The 17,420-nt window shown below is 61.6% G+C and overlaps 1 protein-coding gene across 1 annotated transcript in view; it reads right to left on the reverse strand.

The window, feature by feature from the left end:
* Positions 1 to 3,455: 3,455 nt before the first annotated feature.
* The window catches only part of PLCD4 (phospholipase C delta 4), a 29,430-nt gene continuing 15,465 nt past the window's right edge, over positions 3,456 to 17,420 (reverse strand). Inside the window, exons 4-16 of the mRNA XM_073304924.1 lie at positions 15,688 to 15,916; positions 15,158 to 15,287; positions 13,058 to 13,289; positions 11,855 to 12,056; positions 10,760 to 10,904; positions 9,392 to 9,544; positions 8,064 to 8,228; positions 7,355 to 7,502; positions 5,971 to 6,087; positions 5,355 to 5,533; positions 4,901 to 5,036; positions 4,621 to 4,770; positions 3,456 to 4,156 (exon numbers count right to left, since the gene is read on the reverse strand). Coding sequence (XP_073161025.1) covers positions 4,056 to 4,156; positions 4,621 to 4,770; positions 4,901 to 5,036; positions 5,355 to 5,533; positions 5,971 to 6,087; positions 7,355 to 7,502; positions 8,064 to 8,228; positions 9,392 to 9,544; positions 10,760 to 10,904; positions 11,855 to 12,056; positions 13,058 to 13,289; positions 15,158 to 15,287; positions 15,688 to 15,916 — 2,087 coding nt within the window. The 3' untranslated portion in view covers positions 3,456 to 4,055. The remainder of the gene's footprint in view (positions 4,157 to 4,620; positions 4,771 to 4,900; positions 5,037 to 5,354; positions 5,534 to 5,970; positions 6,088 to 7,354; positions 7,503 to 8,063; positions 8,229 to 9,391; positions 9,545 to 10,759; positions 10,905 to 11,854; positions 12,057 to 13,057; positions 13,290 to 15,157; positions 15,288 to 15,687; positions 15,917 to 17,420) is intronic.

A 17,420-nucleotide genomic window follows, 5' to 3' on the forward strand; every position in this document is an offset into this window, starting at 1 on the left:
AGAACCATCGGGCATGTACCAGGGGCAGCTCCATAGCCTGCCAGACCCTTGTGTCTGTTTTCCCCAGTGCACGTAGCCTCTGAGCAGTGACCCCAGGGTAAATACCCCAGGGGAGATCTCACGGCCCCTGCTGCCCCAGCTCGGGAGGAGATGGCCTCACCTGGACGGGGCCCAGCTCCTCTGACCTTCCGGAGGGTCCCAGTGACTCCAGCTGTGATCCGAGATCTGTGGCTAGGGGAGTTTGGTGTCTGGGCACCAGGTGCTAGACACAGCTGGAGCAAGCCCTGGAGGAGACGTCCCGGCGTGGGAGACTTCACCCCCAGCTCGCAGGCTGGAGGCTTTTTGAGATACCGGTAACAAGCTCCTGCTCCCTGCACGAGAACGAAGCATTCCCGGACTCAGCGTCGTGCTAGGAGGCGACACCTTCCAGAGAGAACCGGCGCCTTGATGAACGACCCTGGGAGTGGAGGCCAGCCGCTCCTCGGCCACCAGCCACAGCGAGATGTCTCCTGGTGGCTCGACGTGGCGGTATGCCCAGAGTAGGAGCCGTAGGTCTCCTCCATGGCAGTAGCCTGGGGGTCAGCGGGTTACATGCCTTCCTGGCCGTGGTACGGGGTCGGGGAATGAAGGGCCCGGCCTGGAGACCTGCGATGGGAACGACTTGCTGTGAGCAACTCGGCGCAGTGTAATGGCTGGGCTGCGTGAGAGCCCTCGAGGAACCATCGGAGGCACAGCCTGGCCCCCTCCCCACACTCGCTGCTGCTACTTGGCTGCACACGAAGCACAGCTGGGAACCTCTGGGCAGTTGGGGAGAGACTTGGGCCGATCCTGCTGGATGACGGGCCGAGCAGCTGGGATCAATGAGGAGATTGGCTCGGTGACGCTTTAGATAAGCCCTTGGGAAGGGGGTTTGCCCACAAAAGGTGTTTGCCTGGCCCGGGTGAGCTCTCTTGCGCCAAATGTCCCTGTAATCTGAACATTAGGAACCAAGGAGCGGAGAGAGCCCATGGGTAGAGAGGGGTCATGGGCAAGAGAAGGAGCAGATGGGAGACGCGCCCAAAGAAGATGATCAAAGCGACGTGTAGAGGAGCAAGAGGAAATGCTGGGTTCCTGGAGCAGAACTTGGAGTGAGGGGAAGAGAACAGAACGGTGGGCTGGAGGGGGAGCTGTCAGGGCTGCAGTGTACCTCCTCCTGGGGTTAAAGGCTCTCCTGCTGATAGGTGTAATGTCTCCAGCCCTGGGATTTTGGCCCATGCTTTCTCTAGAGCATTGCCTCCAAGTCTGGTGCTGTCCCAACCATTCAGCTTCTGCCGGTTGTTCCTAGGCTTCTGCTTTGTGGCCAAGATGCCAGTGTGTGTCCAAAACACAAGAACAGCCAGATTGGGTCAGACCAAGGGTCCATCTAGCCCAGTATCCCGTCTCTGACAGTGGCCAATGCCAGGTGCTTCAGAGGGAATGAACAGAACAGGGCAATTGTGTGATCCATCCCCCGTCATCCAGCCCCAGCTTCTGGTTGTCAGAGGCTTAAGGACACCCAGAGCAGGGGGTTGCATCTATGACCATCTTGGCTAATAGCCATTAATGGACCTATCTGCCAGGAACTTACCTCTTTCTTTTTTTGAATCCAGTTATACTTTTGGCCTTCACAACATCCCCTGGCAAAGAGTTCCACCGGTTGACACTGCATTGTGTGAAGAAATACTTCCTTGGTTGTTTTAAACCTGCTGCCTGTTGAATCAGAGGCCACCCGCTGAAATTATGTGTTATGTGAAGGGGTAAATAACACTTCCCTATTCACTTTCTCTACACCAGTCATGATTTTATAGACCTCTATCATATCCCCCCTTAGTCGTCTCTTTTCCAAGCTGAAAAGTCCCAGTCTTACTAATCTCTCCTCATACGGAAGCTGTTCCATCCCCCTTATCATTTTTGTTGCCCTTCTCTGACCTTTTCCCATTATCTCTTTTTTGAGATGGGGTGACCAGAACGGCGCATAGTGTTCCAGGGGTGGGGGTACCATGGACTGGTACAGTGGCATTAGGATATTGCTAACACGCTGTTGCTTTTTTGACGGCCGCTGCACTTGGAGTGGATGTTTTCAGAGAACTCTCCACCATGACTCCAAGATCTCTGTCTTGAGTGGTACCAGCTTATTTAGACCCCATCGTTTCGTCTGTATAGTTGGAATTATGTTTTCCAGGGTGCATTGCTTTGCATTTATCAACATTGAATTTCATCTGCCGTTTTCGTGCTCAGTTCCCAGTTTGGTGAGATCCCTTCGTAGCTCTTTGCAGGCTGCTTTCAACTTAACTATCTTGAATAGTTTTTATCGTCTGCAAACTTTGCTACCTCACTTCCTTTTTCCAGATCATTTATGAATACGTTGAACACAGACGCCAGGGGGGATCCCGCTATTTACCTCTCTCCACTGTGGAAACTGACCATATTCCTACCCTTTGTTTCCTGTCTGTTAACCAGTTACTGACCCATGAGAGGATCTTCCCTCTAATCTCATGGCAGCTTACTTTGCTTAAGAGCCTTGGTGAGGGACCTTGTCAAAGTACCCTATAGCCACTGGATCCCCCTTGTCCATGTTTGTTGACTGCCTTGTAATTCCCATGCTCAGCTGGGACTGGTCCTGGAGGCTGTGGAAGGAGGAATGAGACTAGAGCCGTGAGCCTAGCAGGGGACACCCTAGTCTGTTGGAGTCGTAGGTTCCCATGATATATATTGTTGGTCGTGTGCAGTGCTTAATTTGTGCCATGGCACCTCTTTGATTACAAATTAAGCACTGGACGCACGGCATCCCCGGTCAGGGGGGCTTGAGGAGAGGGAGCTCTGCCCAGGCTGGGTGGCTGTGGCCATAGGTCTCTGTTCTGGGGGGAGGCCATGACAGACAGCAGCAAGGGCCAGGAAGGAGAGTGTTCCCCCAAGCCAGCCTAGCGCCAGCCAAGCAAGCATGGGGAGAGTGTACGGAGCTGTGTGGGTGCAGCTCCATACCCTACCCCAGTTTTGAGCACCATGGGGAATCTGTACAAATGGGACCTGGGGGCTTCCCCAGCTGCTGGATGCTGGTGCAATTCCCTGCCGGCCAGGCCCTGCCCCACTGCTTCCCAAGAGAGGTTGTGCAAAACAGGTGCGTTCAGTGCGCCTCTCTCCCACCCCCTCTGAAAAAGGAGAGAGACCAGCTCTTCCTGGAGCACCTGCCAAAGGGCCTTGCAGCTGGGCTGAGAGCCCCAGCAAGGGCTGAGCCAGACACCAGCTTCTCCCAGTGCAGCTTCCGGGGCCTGTGAGAACCGGAGTCTCCTGGCTCCGGCTGGCGGGCGGTGCTCATTGGTTACGGTGTCCAGGGGGCACCTCTGTGCTTTCTCTGGGGCTGCCCATGATGCTGGGGAGGAGCTTCCTGTAGACAGCCCCCACCCCCCTCCTTCAGCCCCCCACCCCACACAGCACTGGAAAGGCCAGGTTGTTTCCACATGGCTCTTGTCATTTATTCCCCTTGGAAGCTCTTTGGGGCAGAGGCGTAGTTGTGGGTCCAGGCAGTGCCCAGGGGCCCAGCTCCCTGAGGGTGCTACTGCAAGCCAAAGAACAAGGCGAGGCCTCCTGCGGCAGGAGGCGCCGCTGTCTAACCCAGCGAGGGGAAGCAGAGCTGGCCCGATTCTAGCCCCGCAGCTGGGGCTCAGCCCCCTCGCGTGCAGTGAATAAACCTGGGTGCTGCTGGCCGGGACATGCAAACCGCCACCCCCCTCCCGAAGCACCCCGCCTGGCACCCCGGCCTCGATCACGCCTGCAGCCCCAGTGCAGAGTGGGCGGGAGATGCCGGGTTGGAGCCACATGACGAGGGGCAGTCACCTGCCTCCCAGCCCAGCTGAGTTTTGGGCAAACCAGCGGGAACAAAATAGCAGCAACCCAAACGGCTACAGGCAGATTAAAAATAAACAAGGGTCGTGCAAAGCCGCCTCGGGCAGGGGAGGCCCGGGCGGCGTCTCTCCAGCAGCTGTCGGGACAGGGCTGTTAACGGCTGGTACAGGGGGCTGGTGTGACCCACTCGGCTGCTACTCGGGGTAGGGAAGCTCCGTGATTTGGATGTGAACGAAAAGCGAGGAGGGTGGGATGGCCGTGCCGTCCTTGGACAGGAGGTGGACGTGACGATAACCTGCAGGGAGACACCAGCGAGCTGGGTTGGACCTGGCAGGCCACAGTGGAGAAGAGTTGTGGGCTCCCGGTCCCGGGTGGGAGATCCTCCACTGGGGTCTATTCCAGGTGGCTGCCTCCAGTCTGATTTCAACTGCCCCCAGTGCTGGGTCTCCTGCCCCCTCCAGCATCTGTACCTGCCCTTCTCCAGCACGGTGCCCAACGTCCTTCTTGGTTCCTAGTTAGCCCCTAACAAGTCCCACGCTTCCTTGGGCAGGGACCTTGCCTCCCCACATCCCAAACTAACTGGAGGTCACCCTGTCCTCTGCTCCCTCAATCCCTCCGAGCCCGCCCACTCCGTGCTGTTCTCCGAACGCCTCCCTCTCTCCGTGGGGCACTGTCAGAGACACAGAGCCCCGGCCGAGCCCCCAGGGGAGGGTGGAGCAAGCCGTGGACCATGCAGAAGCAGCGGGGCCTGGTGCTCACCTGATTTGATGCTAGCGAAGGGCAGGGTGAACTGGCCCACGAAGTCGTTCCTGGACGTCTTGTCATAATCCTCCACCACGAAGCGCACGAGGGCCAGTTCAGGGACGTGCACCTTGAACTGCAGCGTCTCGCCCCAGCTGGGGTTAAAGCCTGGAGGGGGGAGGCGGAGATGGGGTCAGGGCCTGGGGACCTCAGCCCCCCGAGCACGCTTGGAGCTGCAGGCTGCTAGCGGGGCTGCCCCTAGCGGGAGCCAGGCTCACCTGCCCGGGGCCGGACTCACCGTTGTTATCGACGTACTGGGTCTCCTGCCTGCCCTGGTCGGCGGGGACACCGTGGATCTCCACGCGCACAAGGGGGTCGACGATGGCGCTCGCCTTGCTGCTGGCCACCTTGGGGAGCTGCTGCCCGCTGATGACCTGTGGCGACACCGTGCAGTGGTGCGAGGGCCCGTGAGCTCAGGGAACTGGCAGCCGCACAGGCCCCGGGAGCTCTGCCCGTGCCAGCAGCTGGGTCCTCTGCAGGTACGGGGCAGGCTGCATCCAGGACCGGCCTCGGCCCCAGCTCTGGATCTCGGGGCCTGTCTCTAGCATACCTTGGCACACGATGAAACCTCCCCGTCCCCCTGCTCCCCACACCCAGCTGAGCCCTATAGCACCAGGCACCCCCTGCCCCCTCTCCTCTCCTGCCAGTGGAGAGAGGCCCCCGGGCAGTGCCCCTGTGGGACGCTGGCGTACCTGAATCGCCAGGCTCCACGGGCCGCCCCCAGCCCTGCTCCGGGGATTGTCGGGGTCGAAGGCAGTTCCCGCGTCCCTCAGGAAAGCCGGCTTCAGCACGTAGCCGCAGCGGGCGTTCTGCTGGAAGAGCCCGTCGCACAGATCCATCTCCGCCCCGCCCGTCTGCACGTTCAGGGCCACTGTGGGGAGGGAGGCGGATGGGCCTTGTGGGGCTGCAGCAGCGGGACCCGGACGCCTCTCGGAACATGTGCTCGTGAACCGCCCCCCCCCCCGCCCCCCGAATTAGCACACCGCAGTTTAGGACAGGAAGTGAAGGGCGCTGCTGTATCCAGGGCAGGGCCTGTTTAAGAGACAGGGGACACTGAGCCAGGACCCTGACACCACTAGCCCAGCCCATGGGGCTGGTTACACTCCTGGGTCGGGGGGCTCAGCGTTACCTCTCAGCTAGGGGGCCCCTGGCAGCACGGCGCCCCCCACTGCCGCTGCCTCGCACCCAGCTGAGCCAGGCCCTGGTCGGCTCTCCCTCGGGATGCCCAGAGCCCCGTGGCCCCAGCCATGGTCCCTGGGATGCTCACTTGGGATTCGCGTCCCCCCTCGGACCCCAGCCGGGCCCTACCGAGCTGGCAGCCCACGTTCCACATCTCCTGCGGGTCGTAGTTGGAGGAGTCAGTCCTCAGCCCACTGGGGTAGATCCGCGTCAGCTGCCAGGCGTTGTGACGGACAAACTCGTTCCCTGGGGGCAGAAGGAGACGGTGACGCCCCCAGCCTCACCGGCCCCTCCCCCACAGGGCCCCTGATCTGCCTGCAGGCACCAATCAGCCTGTGGCCACCCCCAGACACCCACCCACAGCCTGACTGACCCCCTCCCCCTCAGAGACCCCCTCACCTACCCACAGCCTCACCAACCCCCCACAGGGCCCCCATCTCCCCACAGGCACCCCTCACCCACCCTCCACCCACAGAACCCCCCGCCTGTGCAGAAAACTGATGGACCAGGGCTGCTCCAGCACGAGAGCCCAGCAGATGAGGGGCTTTAAGCTGGGTGTGGGGCTGGGACTGGGGCTCCCGCTGGCTGCAGCTGCCCCATGGCACCAGGACCTGCCGGGCGCTAGGAAGCCAGAGCCGCCCCAGAGCAGTGCAGGCTATGCAGGGCCAGGGCTGCTGCACCCTGGGCTCAGTGAGCCCCAGAGGGGCTGGGGGCTCCGGCTGCCAAGGCTGCCAGGCTCTGGCCAACGGCACTGCCCTGCCCTGGCTGGGGGGTGCGGCAGAGCGTGGTCTCTGCGACCCAGACCTCTGGGGCCTCACTACTGAGGCTGCCCATCCATGGACCCAGAAACTGACGGCCATCTGGGCTGAGCCCGTCTGACGCAGGCCTGGGGCCCTCCCTCCGGGATGGGATGTGGCTAAAGCAGCTTCCCGCGAAGCCCTGCGGAGGGTCTGGGCATCACTGACACTCAAGCATGTTCCCCCGCCCGGAGCGCAAAGCAGGGTCAGTGTCATCGGCCCCATTGGGTGGCAGAGGAAACTGAGCCATGGGGGTGGGGGAAGCTCCAAGAAGGAGGCAGTGGCAGAGCCAGGGTTAGAACCCAGGAGTCCTGGCTCCCAGATCCCCCAGCCCTAACCCCAGAACTGCGCTCCCAGAACTGGGGAGAGAACCCAGGAGTCCTGGCTCCCAGCCCCCAGCTCTCACCCACTATCTTCCTAGAGCTGGGATAGAACCCAGGAGTCCTGCCCCCAGCCCGATGCCGTATCCACTGGATCTCAGTGACCTGGCTGGTCGGGAACAGGACCCAATGGCACATTACTCGGTTTGGATGGCTGGGGGGTCCTGCCAGCCGGGAGGCCGAGCTGGGTGTTTAAATGCTATGTCTGTCCCATGCCCCCTGCCAGAGCTCTGGGGGTCCCAGCTTAGGAGCGCTTGGATGCTCCTCTCAGCAGCTGGGATTTCACCCCTTCGCTGCCCCCCCCGGCCCCCTGCAGCTGGGGCACCCCCCTCTTACCCGCCTCTTTGATCAGCTTCCTGGCCTTGGCCTCGGGCAGGGAGGCCGTTTCGTAGGGCCGGCGGTGGGCGAGCGCCTGCTGGAAGCTGCGGAAGGGGACGCTATGGCAGTAGATGATGCAGTCAGACAGCTCCTTGGCCTGGGACTTCTGCGAAGGGCCGAGCGGGTCAGAGCCTGCGGGGCAGGGCCGATGGCCGGAGGCACCAGCACCTGGAGCACCAGCTGCCGGGCAGGCTGGACGGGCCCTGGGCACCGAGTTTCTCCTGCCCCCGGAGGTGGGCCAGCGTCCAGGGGAAGCCGCGCCTGCCGCGGGCGTGCACACCGGCCGTTGGGCTCCGGGGCTGGCACCGGCAAGGAGATGCCCATCGCTGCTGGGCGGCTGGGCCATGCAGTCGTGGGCAGAGCCAGGAGGCCTGGATAACTCCTGGCAGAAGCTCAAACCAATAGAGTATGCCAAGGCCCGGGCGCCCTGGCTGAGTTATGGTGGCTCGGTGCCAGGGCAGACGTTTCCCCCAGCACCCAGGGGCGATCTGGGGTGGGGGTGGTGAGCCCTGGGAAGCCTCAGTGTGGGGTGCAGGAGGGTGTCGGCCCACTGCACGGAGTTGTCCCCAGGGTACCCTGCCGCCAGCTGGCCAGCACCCACCAGGAGCCATCCACAGACCCCCCGCCCTGGTGCAGTGCTCCCGGCTGGGGGAGGTCGTCTCTGTACCTTGGCCTTCCCCTTGGCCTCCTGGCTCAGGCTGTCTTCCTCCGCCTCTGGCTCATCATCATCTTCGGATGCCTCCCCCTCCGGGGCCTTGTCCGGCTGCCCACTCGGTGAGTGCGCCAGGCTCTCTGCCCGCTTCCCCTTCAGAATGATCCTTCCTCTCAGCTCCTGCGGGACACCCGGGAGAGGGGATGGGTGGAGGTGAGGGATGCAGAGGGAGGGGATGGAGGGATGGAGGGGGAGGGGGTGGAGGGATGCGGAGGGAAGGAGGGATGGAGGGGGAGTGGATGGAGAGATGCAGGGGGAGGGGATGGAGGGAGGGCTGGAGGGCTGGGGGGGAAGGGATCAGTGGAGGGAGGGATGCAGGGGGAGGGGATGAGGGGAGGGATGGAGGGCTGGGGGGAAGGGATCAGTGGAGGGAGGGATGCAGGGGGAGGGGATGGAGGGAGGGATGGAGGGCTGGGGGGAAGGGATCAGTGGAGGGAGGGATGCAGGGGGAGGGGATGGAGGGAGGGATGGAGGGCTGGGGGGAAGGGATCAGTGGAGGGAGGGATGCGGGGGGAGGGGAGGGATGGAGGGCTGGGGGGGAAGGGATCAGTGGAGGGAGGGATGCAGGGGGAGGGGATGGAGGGAGGGATGGAGGGCTGGGGGGAAGGGATCAGTGGAGGGAGGGATGCAGGGGGAGGTGATGGAGGGGAGGGATGGAGGGCTGGGGGGAAGGGATCAGTGGAGGGAGGGATGCAGGGGGAGGGGATGGAGGGAGGGATGGAGGGCTGGGGGGAAGGGATCAGTGGAGGGAGGGATGCAGGGGGAGGGGATGGAGGGAGGGATGGAGGGCTGGGGGGAAGGGATCAGTGGAGGGAGGGATGCAGGGGGAGGGGATGGAGGGAGGGATGGAGGGCTGGGGGAAGGATCAGTGGAGGGAGGGATGCAGGGGGAGGGGAGGGATGGAGGGCTGGGGGGGAAGGGATCAGTGGAGGGAGGGATGCAGGGGGAGGGGAGGGATGGAGGGCTGGGGGGGAAGGGATCAGTGGAGGGAGGGACAGGGGGCGTGGCAGGCTGGACGGACACATTGTGGGTGGGGGTGGCGGTGCAGAGGGATGCAGGGGAGCGCCCCCACCGGAGGCAGGGGAAAGTGCAAGGCCCCCGCCCCCCAGGGCAGCCCCAGCCTGAGCGGGTGCCCCACCCCAGGGCCCTGCGGGAACGGCTCTTGCTGTGCCCCGGGCAGTTTGCTAAGGGGGCAGGCACCACCGGAGGGGCGGGATGGCCGAGACGGGAGTGCAGAGCCATCGGGCGGCCCCCCAGCGACAGCCCCCCAGCCTGTCCCCTACCTGCGGCGAAGGCAGCTGCGTCGGGCCGTGGCCGTCGAGGGGGGCCATGAGCAGCCGCTCTCCCAGGATGCCCTTCAGGTGCTGGGCCAGGAGGTCCTGCTGCTCCGGGCCGCAGTGATTCTCCAGTGACAGGATGACGGGGTAGTCGGACGCCTGCCAAGCAAAGAGCCCGCGGCTGCTGGTCCCTGGGGCAGGCCCCGAGACCAGGCCAGAGCCTCCGGGTCCCCTCGGCCACCAGGGCCTCCCACGGGGACCGAGTGGGGCTGGGGCCGGCCGGGCAAGAACCCACCCGTCTCCCGAGGGAAGGCCAGGCCGAAAAGTGCCAGCAGGACCCAGCACTGAGTGCCCCCAGCCGAGCCCCCCACCCCCTCTCCCTGCCGAGCCCCTTGCCCCCTGCAAAGCCCCCGGTCCCCCTCCCGTAGCCCCGTGGCCCCCGGCTGAGACCCCTCCCCCTCCTTGCAGCCCTGCACCCCCTGCCGAGCCCCCCGCCCCCTCCCCCTGCAAGCCCCTTGTCCCCCCCCTATAGCCCCATGCCTCCTGCCGAGCCCCCCACCCCCTCCCTGCAGCCCAGCACCCCCTGCCAAGCCCCCCACCCCCTGTCAAGCCCCCTGCCCCCCCCGCAGCCCAACGCCCCCTGCCAAGCCCTCCACCCCTGCCGAGCCCCCCGCCCCCTCCCTGCTGCCCTGCACCTCCTGCCAAGCCCTCCACCCCCTGTCAAGCCCCCTGCCTCCCCGAAGCCCCGCACCCCCTGCCAAGCCCGCCCCCTCCCTGCTGCCCGGCGCCCCCTAGTTACACCCACCCCGCTCCCTGCAGCATGACACCACCTAGCGCTGCAGCAGAACCTGGGACACGAGGCTGCAGCGGTGACCACCCCCCGCCCCATCCCAAAGGGGGGAAGCTGAAGGAACCTGGGGCCTGGATCATGCTTGCAGCACTTCAGCCAGCGCCGGGGTTTTGGCAAGTGACCCAACCTGGTGTCTCCTACCTGTCCCCAAAGCCAACGGTGTGAATGCCCATATAGTGCCTTTCCTCCGGCAGGACGGCCTCGCCTGCCACAGTGATGCAGCCACCTCTGAGCAGAACAGGGCAGCTGCTCAACAGTCAACTCCCCTGGGGCGAGTGGCTCCCAGTGCCGAGCCCGTGGAGGGGACTGTCACCACAAGGGGGCGCTGCAAACATGCCACAGGGCAGGGCCAGCCTTGGCCTTTCCCAAAGTGGGATCCCCTGACCCTCTTAGCCAGTGGAGAAGGGTAGGGTGCTCACGACTCCCTGACCCCCGTCGTGACCCACTTAGGGGTTGGGACACCCCACTGAGAGCCTGCCCCATGTAGCCACCTAACATGCCCTACTGGCGGGGGGCTGCCCTACCTGGAAGGCGTACTGCCCCAGGGTGGTGACCACGTCCTTGAAGGGGATCTTGGAGGTGAACGTGTGGCCGTGGTAGACGACGGGCTCCCCGCTGGGTCCGTCCCAGCAGTCCACCTCCAGGCAGCGGCAGCCCCGCTTCAGAGCCCTGCCAAGGAGACGCCCCGCAGGCTGCTCAGCGCCCTCCACCGGTACCACCGCCCTGCTCCTTGGGGAGCGCGAGGCCGGCTCGCCACGGCCTAACCCGGTCACCAACCCACCCTGGGCTGACGGTTACGCCCCAGGGCTGCCAGGCTGGCAGGACTGGCCTGGCCTGGGGAAAGCTGGGGCAGCTCCCAGCTCTGCCACAGCCAGCGGGCCAGTGGCTGCGTTTCCCTGGGCCTCGGTTCTCCATCTGGAATACCGACTTTCCGGTCTGTTGCGCCCAGGCTGGCTGCCAGCTCTTAGTACAGGGACCGTCCCCTCTGTGTGCATGCAGCGGCTGGGGATACACGGAGTGAGCGGGGCCAGGTGTAATGCCGCCAGCGATGGGCTCCCTCTGTCCCCTACTCACGGGGTCTAATGATTCGACCGCAGTGTTCCCTGCTTTGGCAGGTGACCCAGCCCGGCGCCTCCTACTTGGCCCCAAAGCAAACAATGCTAATCCCTCTGCAGGGACGGCCTTGCCTACCACAGGGATGCAGCCACCTCTGAGTGGAACATGGTAGCTGCTCAACAGCAACGCTCCACGAGACAGGCAGCGACAGGGAATATCCCATCCAGGCAGGGGCTTAGGGTGGGAGAATGACGTTTCCCATATTGAACTTGGCCAGGGACAGTGGGGCTAATCCTACAGCTCTGCTGAAACGGGTCAGGGGGACCTAATGACCCTACGTGGTCAGGCATTGGGTTTACATCTCATTGGAAAGGCAGCACCTCCAGCAAATCCACAGCTCCCCTCCCGCTGCGCCAGGACACCGAGGCAGGATGAACCCAGAGGCCCCCCGCAGCCCTTTGTACCCAACACTGCCCCCCCCTGGCAGCCCCTTCATACCCGACACTGCCCCCCATGGAGACCAGGTGATGCCCTTTGGGAGCAGCTGCCTTCTCCTCACGTACCTGATGTAGCCCTCGACGCTGCTCTGGCCCCGGAGCTGGTCCTCCAGCAGGTAGGTGTTGTGCGAGGAGGAGATGAAATAGTGGCAGAGGGGTTGGGTCATGTCCTGACAAAGCGTCCCATGAGCGGGGTTGAAGATGGCCCCTTCCGGCGAGAGCAGGTACAGGAGGAAGCCGTCGACACTCAGCATGTGCCGTGCCCTGGCTGGAGAGGAAGGAGCCAAGACAGTGCAGCGTCAAGAGACCAGGGAGCTCGGTCCAGCTGTCCCACCCAGCGAGGGACCCGTCTCCTGTGGGGCCCTGAGCCCAGGGCAAGAGGAGAGAGCTCCTAGCTATTTGGAGGAAAGCAAGCATGGTGCCAATCTTCCCAAAAGGGGAGAAGGGAGATCCTGGCAATGACCAGAGCTAATAAAATGCCAGAGGCCATAGTAAGAGGGAGGGAAAAATCACTAAATATCTAGAGGGTGAGAGAAATGCGGGCAACAGGCAGCATTGGGCGGAGACTAGAATAAATCCTGCTGGGCAAATTGTGCTCCGTTGCGGCTGCCGGGGTCACAGCCCCAAACACAGCAGGCCAGGCTCGATAATGCCGCGTGCAGTCGTAGTCTTATCGCGCATTCAAATTGCCCCGAATCTGACTCTCCCCTGGGGCCCAAGGCCGGCTGCCATCAGAGGCGCAGTGCGGAGTTGGGAGCGGGGTCCTGCCAGCTCCCAGCGGGGTGCGCGCTAGGGTCCATCTGGTTCTTGAGCGGCGTTTCGCAGTCAGTGGGACGTGAAAGGCAATTGGGGAACCTGAGACACTGAACATTTTATTTTACAATTTAATACCAAGACAATCCCCCGCCCCACATAGTGCCCTGACCCTGCAGGGGTCCCGGTTGCACCCCGGAGACACACCCATGTGGCAGACACACTGGCACGGCACGTTGGCATCCATGCACTTTTCACTCTTACTGTGACAGCGGCTGTAAGGAGATCACACAAACTGAGCTTCGAATAAGGGGGCACCATCCTGGGAAGGGTGAGCCCCATTGCTCCCAGTCTGGGAGAGGAATTTGGCTGGGAACCTCCCCCAAGGAAAGGCTGAGAGCCCCGTCACTATGCATGTGTAACAGACCAAGCAAAGAGCTAGCTGGCCCTGTAGGGAAGGGGTTGCCTTGGCCCCCGGGGCTGGTCCCTTCCCTTGCCCTGTTCCATGAACCTCACCGGTCTCAGACGGCTCGTATCTGGCAATCAGCTCCATGGCGAACTCCTGCGTGTTTTCCCCCTCCAGCTGCTCCTGCTGCAGGAAATCCACAAACTCCAGCAGGGTCAGTTTCTTCCCGTCCTGGGAGAACACCTGGAAGACGTCCAGCACGTCGTCTCGCTGCGTCAGCGCCTTGTAGAACAGCACAAACTCCTCGCCCTCCAGCGTCCCCGACTCCGACCTGTCAGCCATCTGCAGCGAGAGCAGGGCCTGAGGGAGGCCGCAGGACTGACCATGCCAGTGCATGTCCCCCCTCCCCGCCCACCCCGGCACTGACTGCCCCGTAGCACTGACCACCCCATGCGTCAGGAGTGGGGCTGCTGCCAAAATCACCTCCACCTGCCACAGTGAGATCTGGCCTTTATTCACCTTCCTTAGATATGCCATAGTGGGCACTATAAACAGCTCTGTGGGTTATGGATGGTAAGAGATGGCAGGATGGATGATGAGTACAGGTGGACGGGTGGATGGATGGATGATGAGTACAGGTGGACGGGTGGATGGATGGATGATGGGTACAGAAGAATGGGTGGATGGATGGATGATAGGTACAGGGGGATGGATGGATGGATGATGGGTGGACGATTGGGTGGATGGATGGATGGATGGATGATGGGTACAGGTGGATGGATGGATGGATGATGGGTACAGAAGGATGGATGGATGATGGGTGGACGATTGGGTGGATGGATGGATGATGGGTACAGGGGAATGGATGGATGATGGGTGGACGATTGGGTGGATGGATGGATGATGGGTACAGGGGGATGGATGGATGATGGGTGGACGATTGGGTGGATGGATGGATGATGGGTACAGGTGGATGGATGGCTGATGGGTACAGAAGGATGGATGGACAATGGGTACAGATGGACGGGTGGATGGATGGATGGATGGATGATGGGTACAGAAGAATGGACGGGTGGATGGATGGATGGAGGATGGGTACAGAAGGATGGATGGATGGATGATGTGGATGGATGGATGATAGGTACAGGTGGATGGATGGATGGATGATGGGTGGAAGATTGGGTGGATGGATGGATGATGGGTACAGATGGACAGGTGGATGATGGGTACAGGTGGATGGATGGATGGATGGATGATGGGTACAGGTGGATGGATGGCTGATGGGTACAGAAGGATGGATGGACAATGGGTACAGATGGACGGGTGGATGGATGGATGGATGGATGATGGGTACAGAAGAATGGACGGGTGGATGGATGGATGGAGGATGGGTACAGAAGGATGGATGGATGGATGATGTGGATGGATGGATGATAGGTACAGGTGGATGGATGGATGGATGATGGGTGGAAGATTGGGTGGATGGATGGATGATGGGTACAGATGGACAGGTGGATGATGGGTACAGGTGGATGGATGGATGGATGGATGATGGGTACAGGTGGATGGATGGATGGATGGATGATGTGGATGGATGGATGGATGATTGGGTGATTGGGTGGATGGATGGATGATGGGTACAGAAGGACAGGTGGATGATGGGACGGTGGATGGATGATGGGTACAGGTGGATGGATGGATGGATGGATGGATGGATGGATGGATGGATGGATGGATGGATGGATGATGTGAATCGGTGGATGGGTGGGTGATTGGGTGGATGGATGGATGATGGGTACAGGTGGATGGACGGATGGATGGGGGGTACAGGTGGACAGGTGGAGGGATAGGGAATAGCCAGGCTTGGTAAAATCTCTTTCCCTCTATTTTTCTAAAGCTAAACTTCGGGTCCCAGGGGACTCTGGGGTGTGTCCTCTGCAGCTGGCTGCCAGGCGGGGGCGATGCCGGGCCATGGGGGAGGGAGGGAGGGAGGGAGAAGAGCAAGGCCATCGCTGGTTGGACCCATGTGGCTCCAGCAGAGACACAAGGACCCCCCCACCCCACCCCACAGGGATAGCCCTACTGGCAGCCCTTCCATCAGCCCCTTGTGACCTGCTCCATTCGAGGGCTTCCTTCTGAAAACAGCCTTTGGGTGGGGGTGACACCAGCCTGCTCCAGCTTGGCCCTCCCCCAGGCCAAGTTCCCCTCACCTGGAAGAGCCGGAGCGCATGGTCCTCGTTCATGTCCATGTTCATCATCTTGAGGAGCTGCCGCACCTCCTTGAAGCTCATGCGTCCGTCCTTGTTCTTATCGGCCTTCTGGAACCAGTCGCAGATCCACCTGCCGGGGGGGCTAAGGAAAGTGAAAGGGGGGGCGCTGAGAGTACCCTGAGCTCAGTGTGCGCTGCAGGGGCCCGGGCCTGAGGTGGGGCAGGGGAACAGGTGGGTGCTGTCCATAGTCTGTGGGCACCGGTGGTATCCCCCCACACTGACCCAGCTAAATGCCCACCAGTTCCCAATGCCCCCCAGACATGAGCACATGGCACATCCCTGCCCCAGGGGCCCTTCCCCATCCACTGAGGAGGAGACACCCAGGGGACATCAAGGCAGCCAGGCCTGTCCCCCAGGCTGACGGGGGTGTCTCCCAGCCATGACCCCTGGCTTTGCTCCTCTGCGTGGGTGAAAGGGCACCGAGGAGGCAGGGGAGGCCGGGGCTTGGGGCCAGGCTGGCGGAAGGATATTGATCCATCTTCTCCTGCTGGTCCATCTTGGTGACGATCTCCACCAGGCGACGCAGGCCCCGGACCCAGCACTGTGCCTCCTCGGGGGAGCCGGCGATCAGGTCCAGGTTCCCGCGCCGCCCATTGAAGACGACAGTGAAGCAGTGCTCGGGTGGGAACTCCTCGGCCAGGCTCTGCAGCACCTCGGACTGGTGCCCCTCCCGCACCGTCTCCACGTCGCTGATGGAGACTGGATGGATGGGAGGGGTGGGTCAGGCTCCAGAGTGGGGCAGGGCCTGCACCAGATGTCACCGCCCCTAGATCTATCTGTCCGTCCGTCTCTGTGGTCTGTCCCTTGGTATCTAAACACTGGGAGACCCTATGAAATAGGGCCCTGTGCTGGAGACCCTGGGAGAATCAGTTGGCGATCGCTTCCCCAACCCATACAGTGCCCATGGTCTCCCACAGGATGGCAGGAAGGGGGCTGTGATGGGGGATGGAGAAGGGAAGGTCTGACAATCAGGCTCAGACACCCCAGGGTGAAAATATAAGAACGGCCAGACTGGGTCAGACCAAAGGTCCATCTAGCCCAGTTTCCTGTCTTCCAACAGTGTCCAGGGCCAGGTGCCCCAGAGGGAATGAACGGGACAGGGAATGATCACGTGATCCATCCCCTGTTGCCCATTCCCAGCATCTGGTCATCAGAGATTTAAAGATCATGGGGTTGCATCCCTGCCCATCTTGGCTAATAGCCACTGATGGACCTGTCCTCCAGGAACTTCTCTCGTTCTTTTTTGAGCCTCTTTTGGCCTTCACAGGGGATCTGAACCCCAAAAAACAAGAAACTGAATCAACTGTCTACAATGTCAATGCACACTGGAAGTTCATCAACACAGGGCTGTTATGCCAGCGGATGCGTGTCCGGAGCTGTGGCTGTGTGCTGGGAACATGTTCCTGAAATACTGTTTGGAGCACACTTGACACACAAGTCTGTCCTAGAAAGCAGAATGATTTCTGCCTGTTTGCCGGGGTCTCCAAGGTAAACTCAGCCGGGTGATGCCAGAGACAATGGATGTTACATTCACTTCCAATTCGACAGGGGAGGGGAAGTCACAAGGGAGAGACAAACAGCAGGGGGGAAACTTGCTCTGGGGAGATGCTTCTGAAGAATACATTGCAAAGGTTGACTGGACTAGAAAAGGAAGGGGAGAAAACCCCTTAGGTATCTACCACCCACAGGGGAAAGAGCCAGCGCTCGTGGGATCTGTGAAAGGTGGATCCTTCAGGCCTGTGGGCTGGAGATGCTGAGAACTGACCGTAAACGAGCCATTGCCAGAGACCTGGCTTGTAACCCGATAAGTGCTAGGCACGAGAAAGCCTGTTTTCACGTTTGTTTGATTCATAACCAGACTCGCTCTTTCTCTTGCAGGACGTCCCTTCAATCTCTGCTCTGTCTTCACAGCTGTTCTCCGTTTGCCTGTAAACCCTGTGAGCGCTGAGAAGCTGGCGAAGTGTGCACTGGCTTGGAGGCAGAGGCTTTACTCATTTCGGTGAGTGTTCTGTGAGAGGGACCAGATGCTGCAGAGAGATGCCGCTGGGGAGCTCAGAAACTGGGGGTCGCTGCATGGCACCTCCGTGGCCAGGTTAAGACTGGCAGAGTCTCGGGACTTTGCTGGTGTGGTGGACAGGCTGGTGTAGCAGGCAGCTGCTCCAGCAGACCCCGAGCAGAGCATCACAACAAAGCAGGGGCCATC

This window comes from Lepidochelys kempii, chromosome 11, assembly GCF_965140265.1.
Source record: "Lepidochelys kempii isolate rLepKem1 chromosome 11, rLepKem1.hap2, whole genome shotgun sequence".
NCBI lineage: Eukaryota > Metazoa > Chordata > Testudines > Cheloniidae > Lepidochelys > Lepidochelys kempii.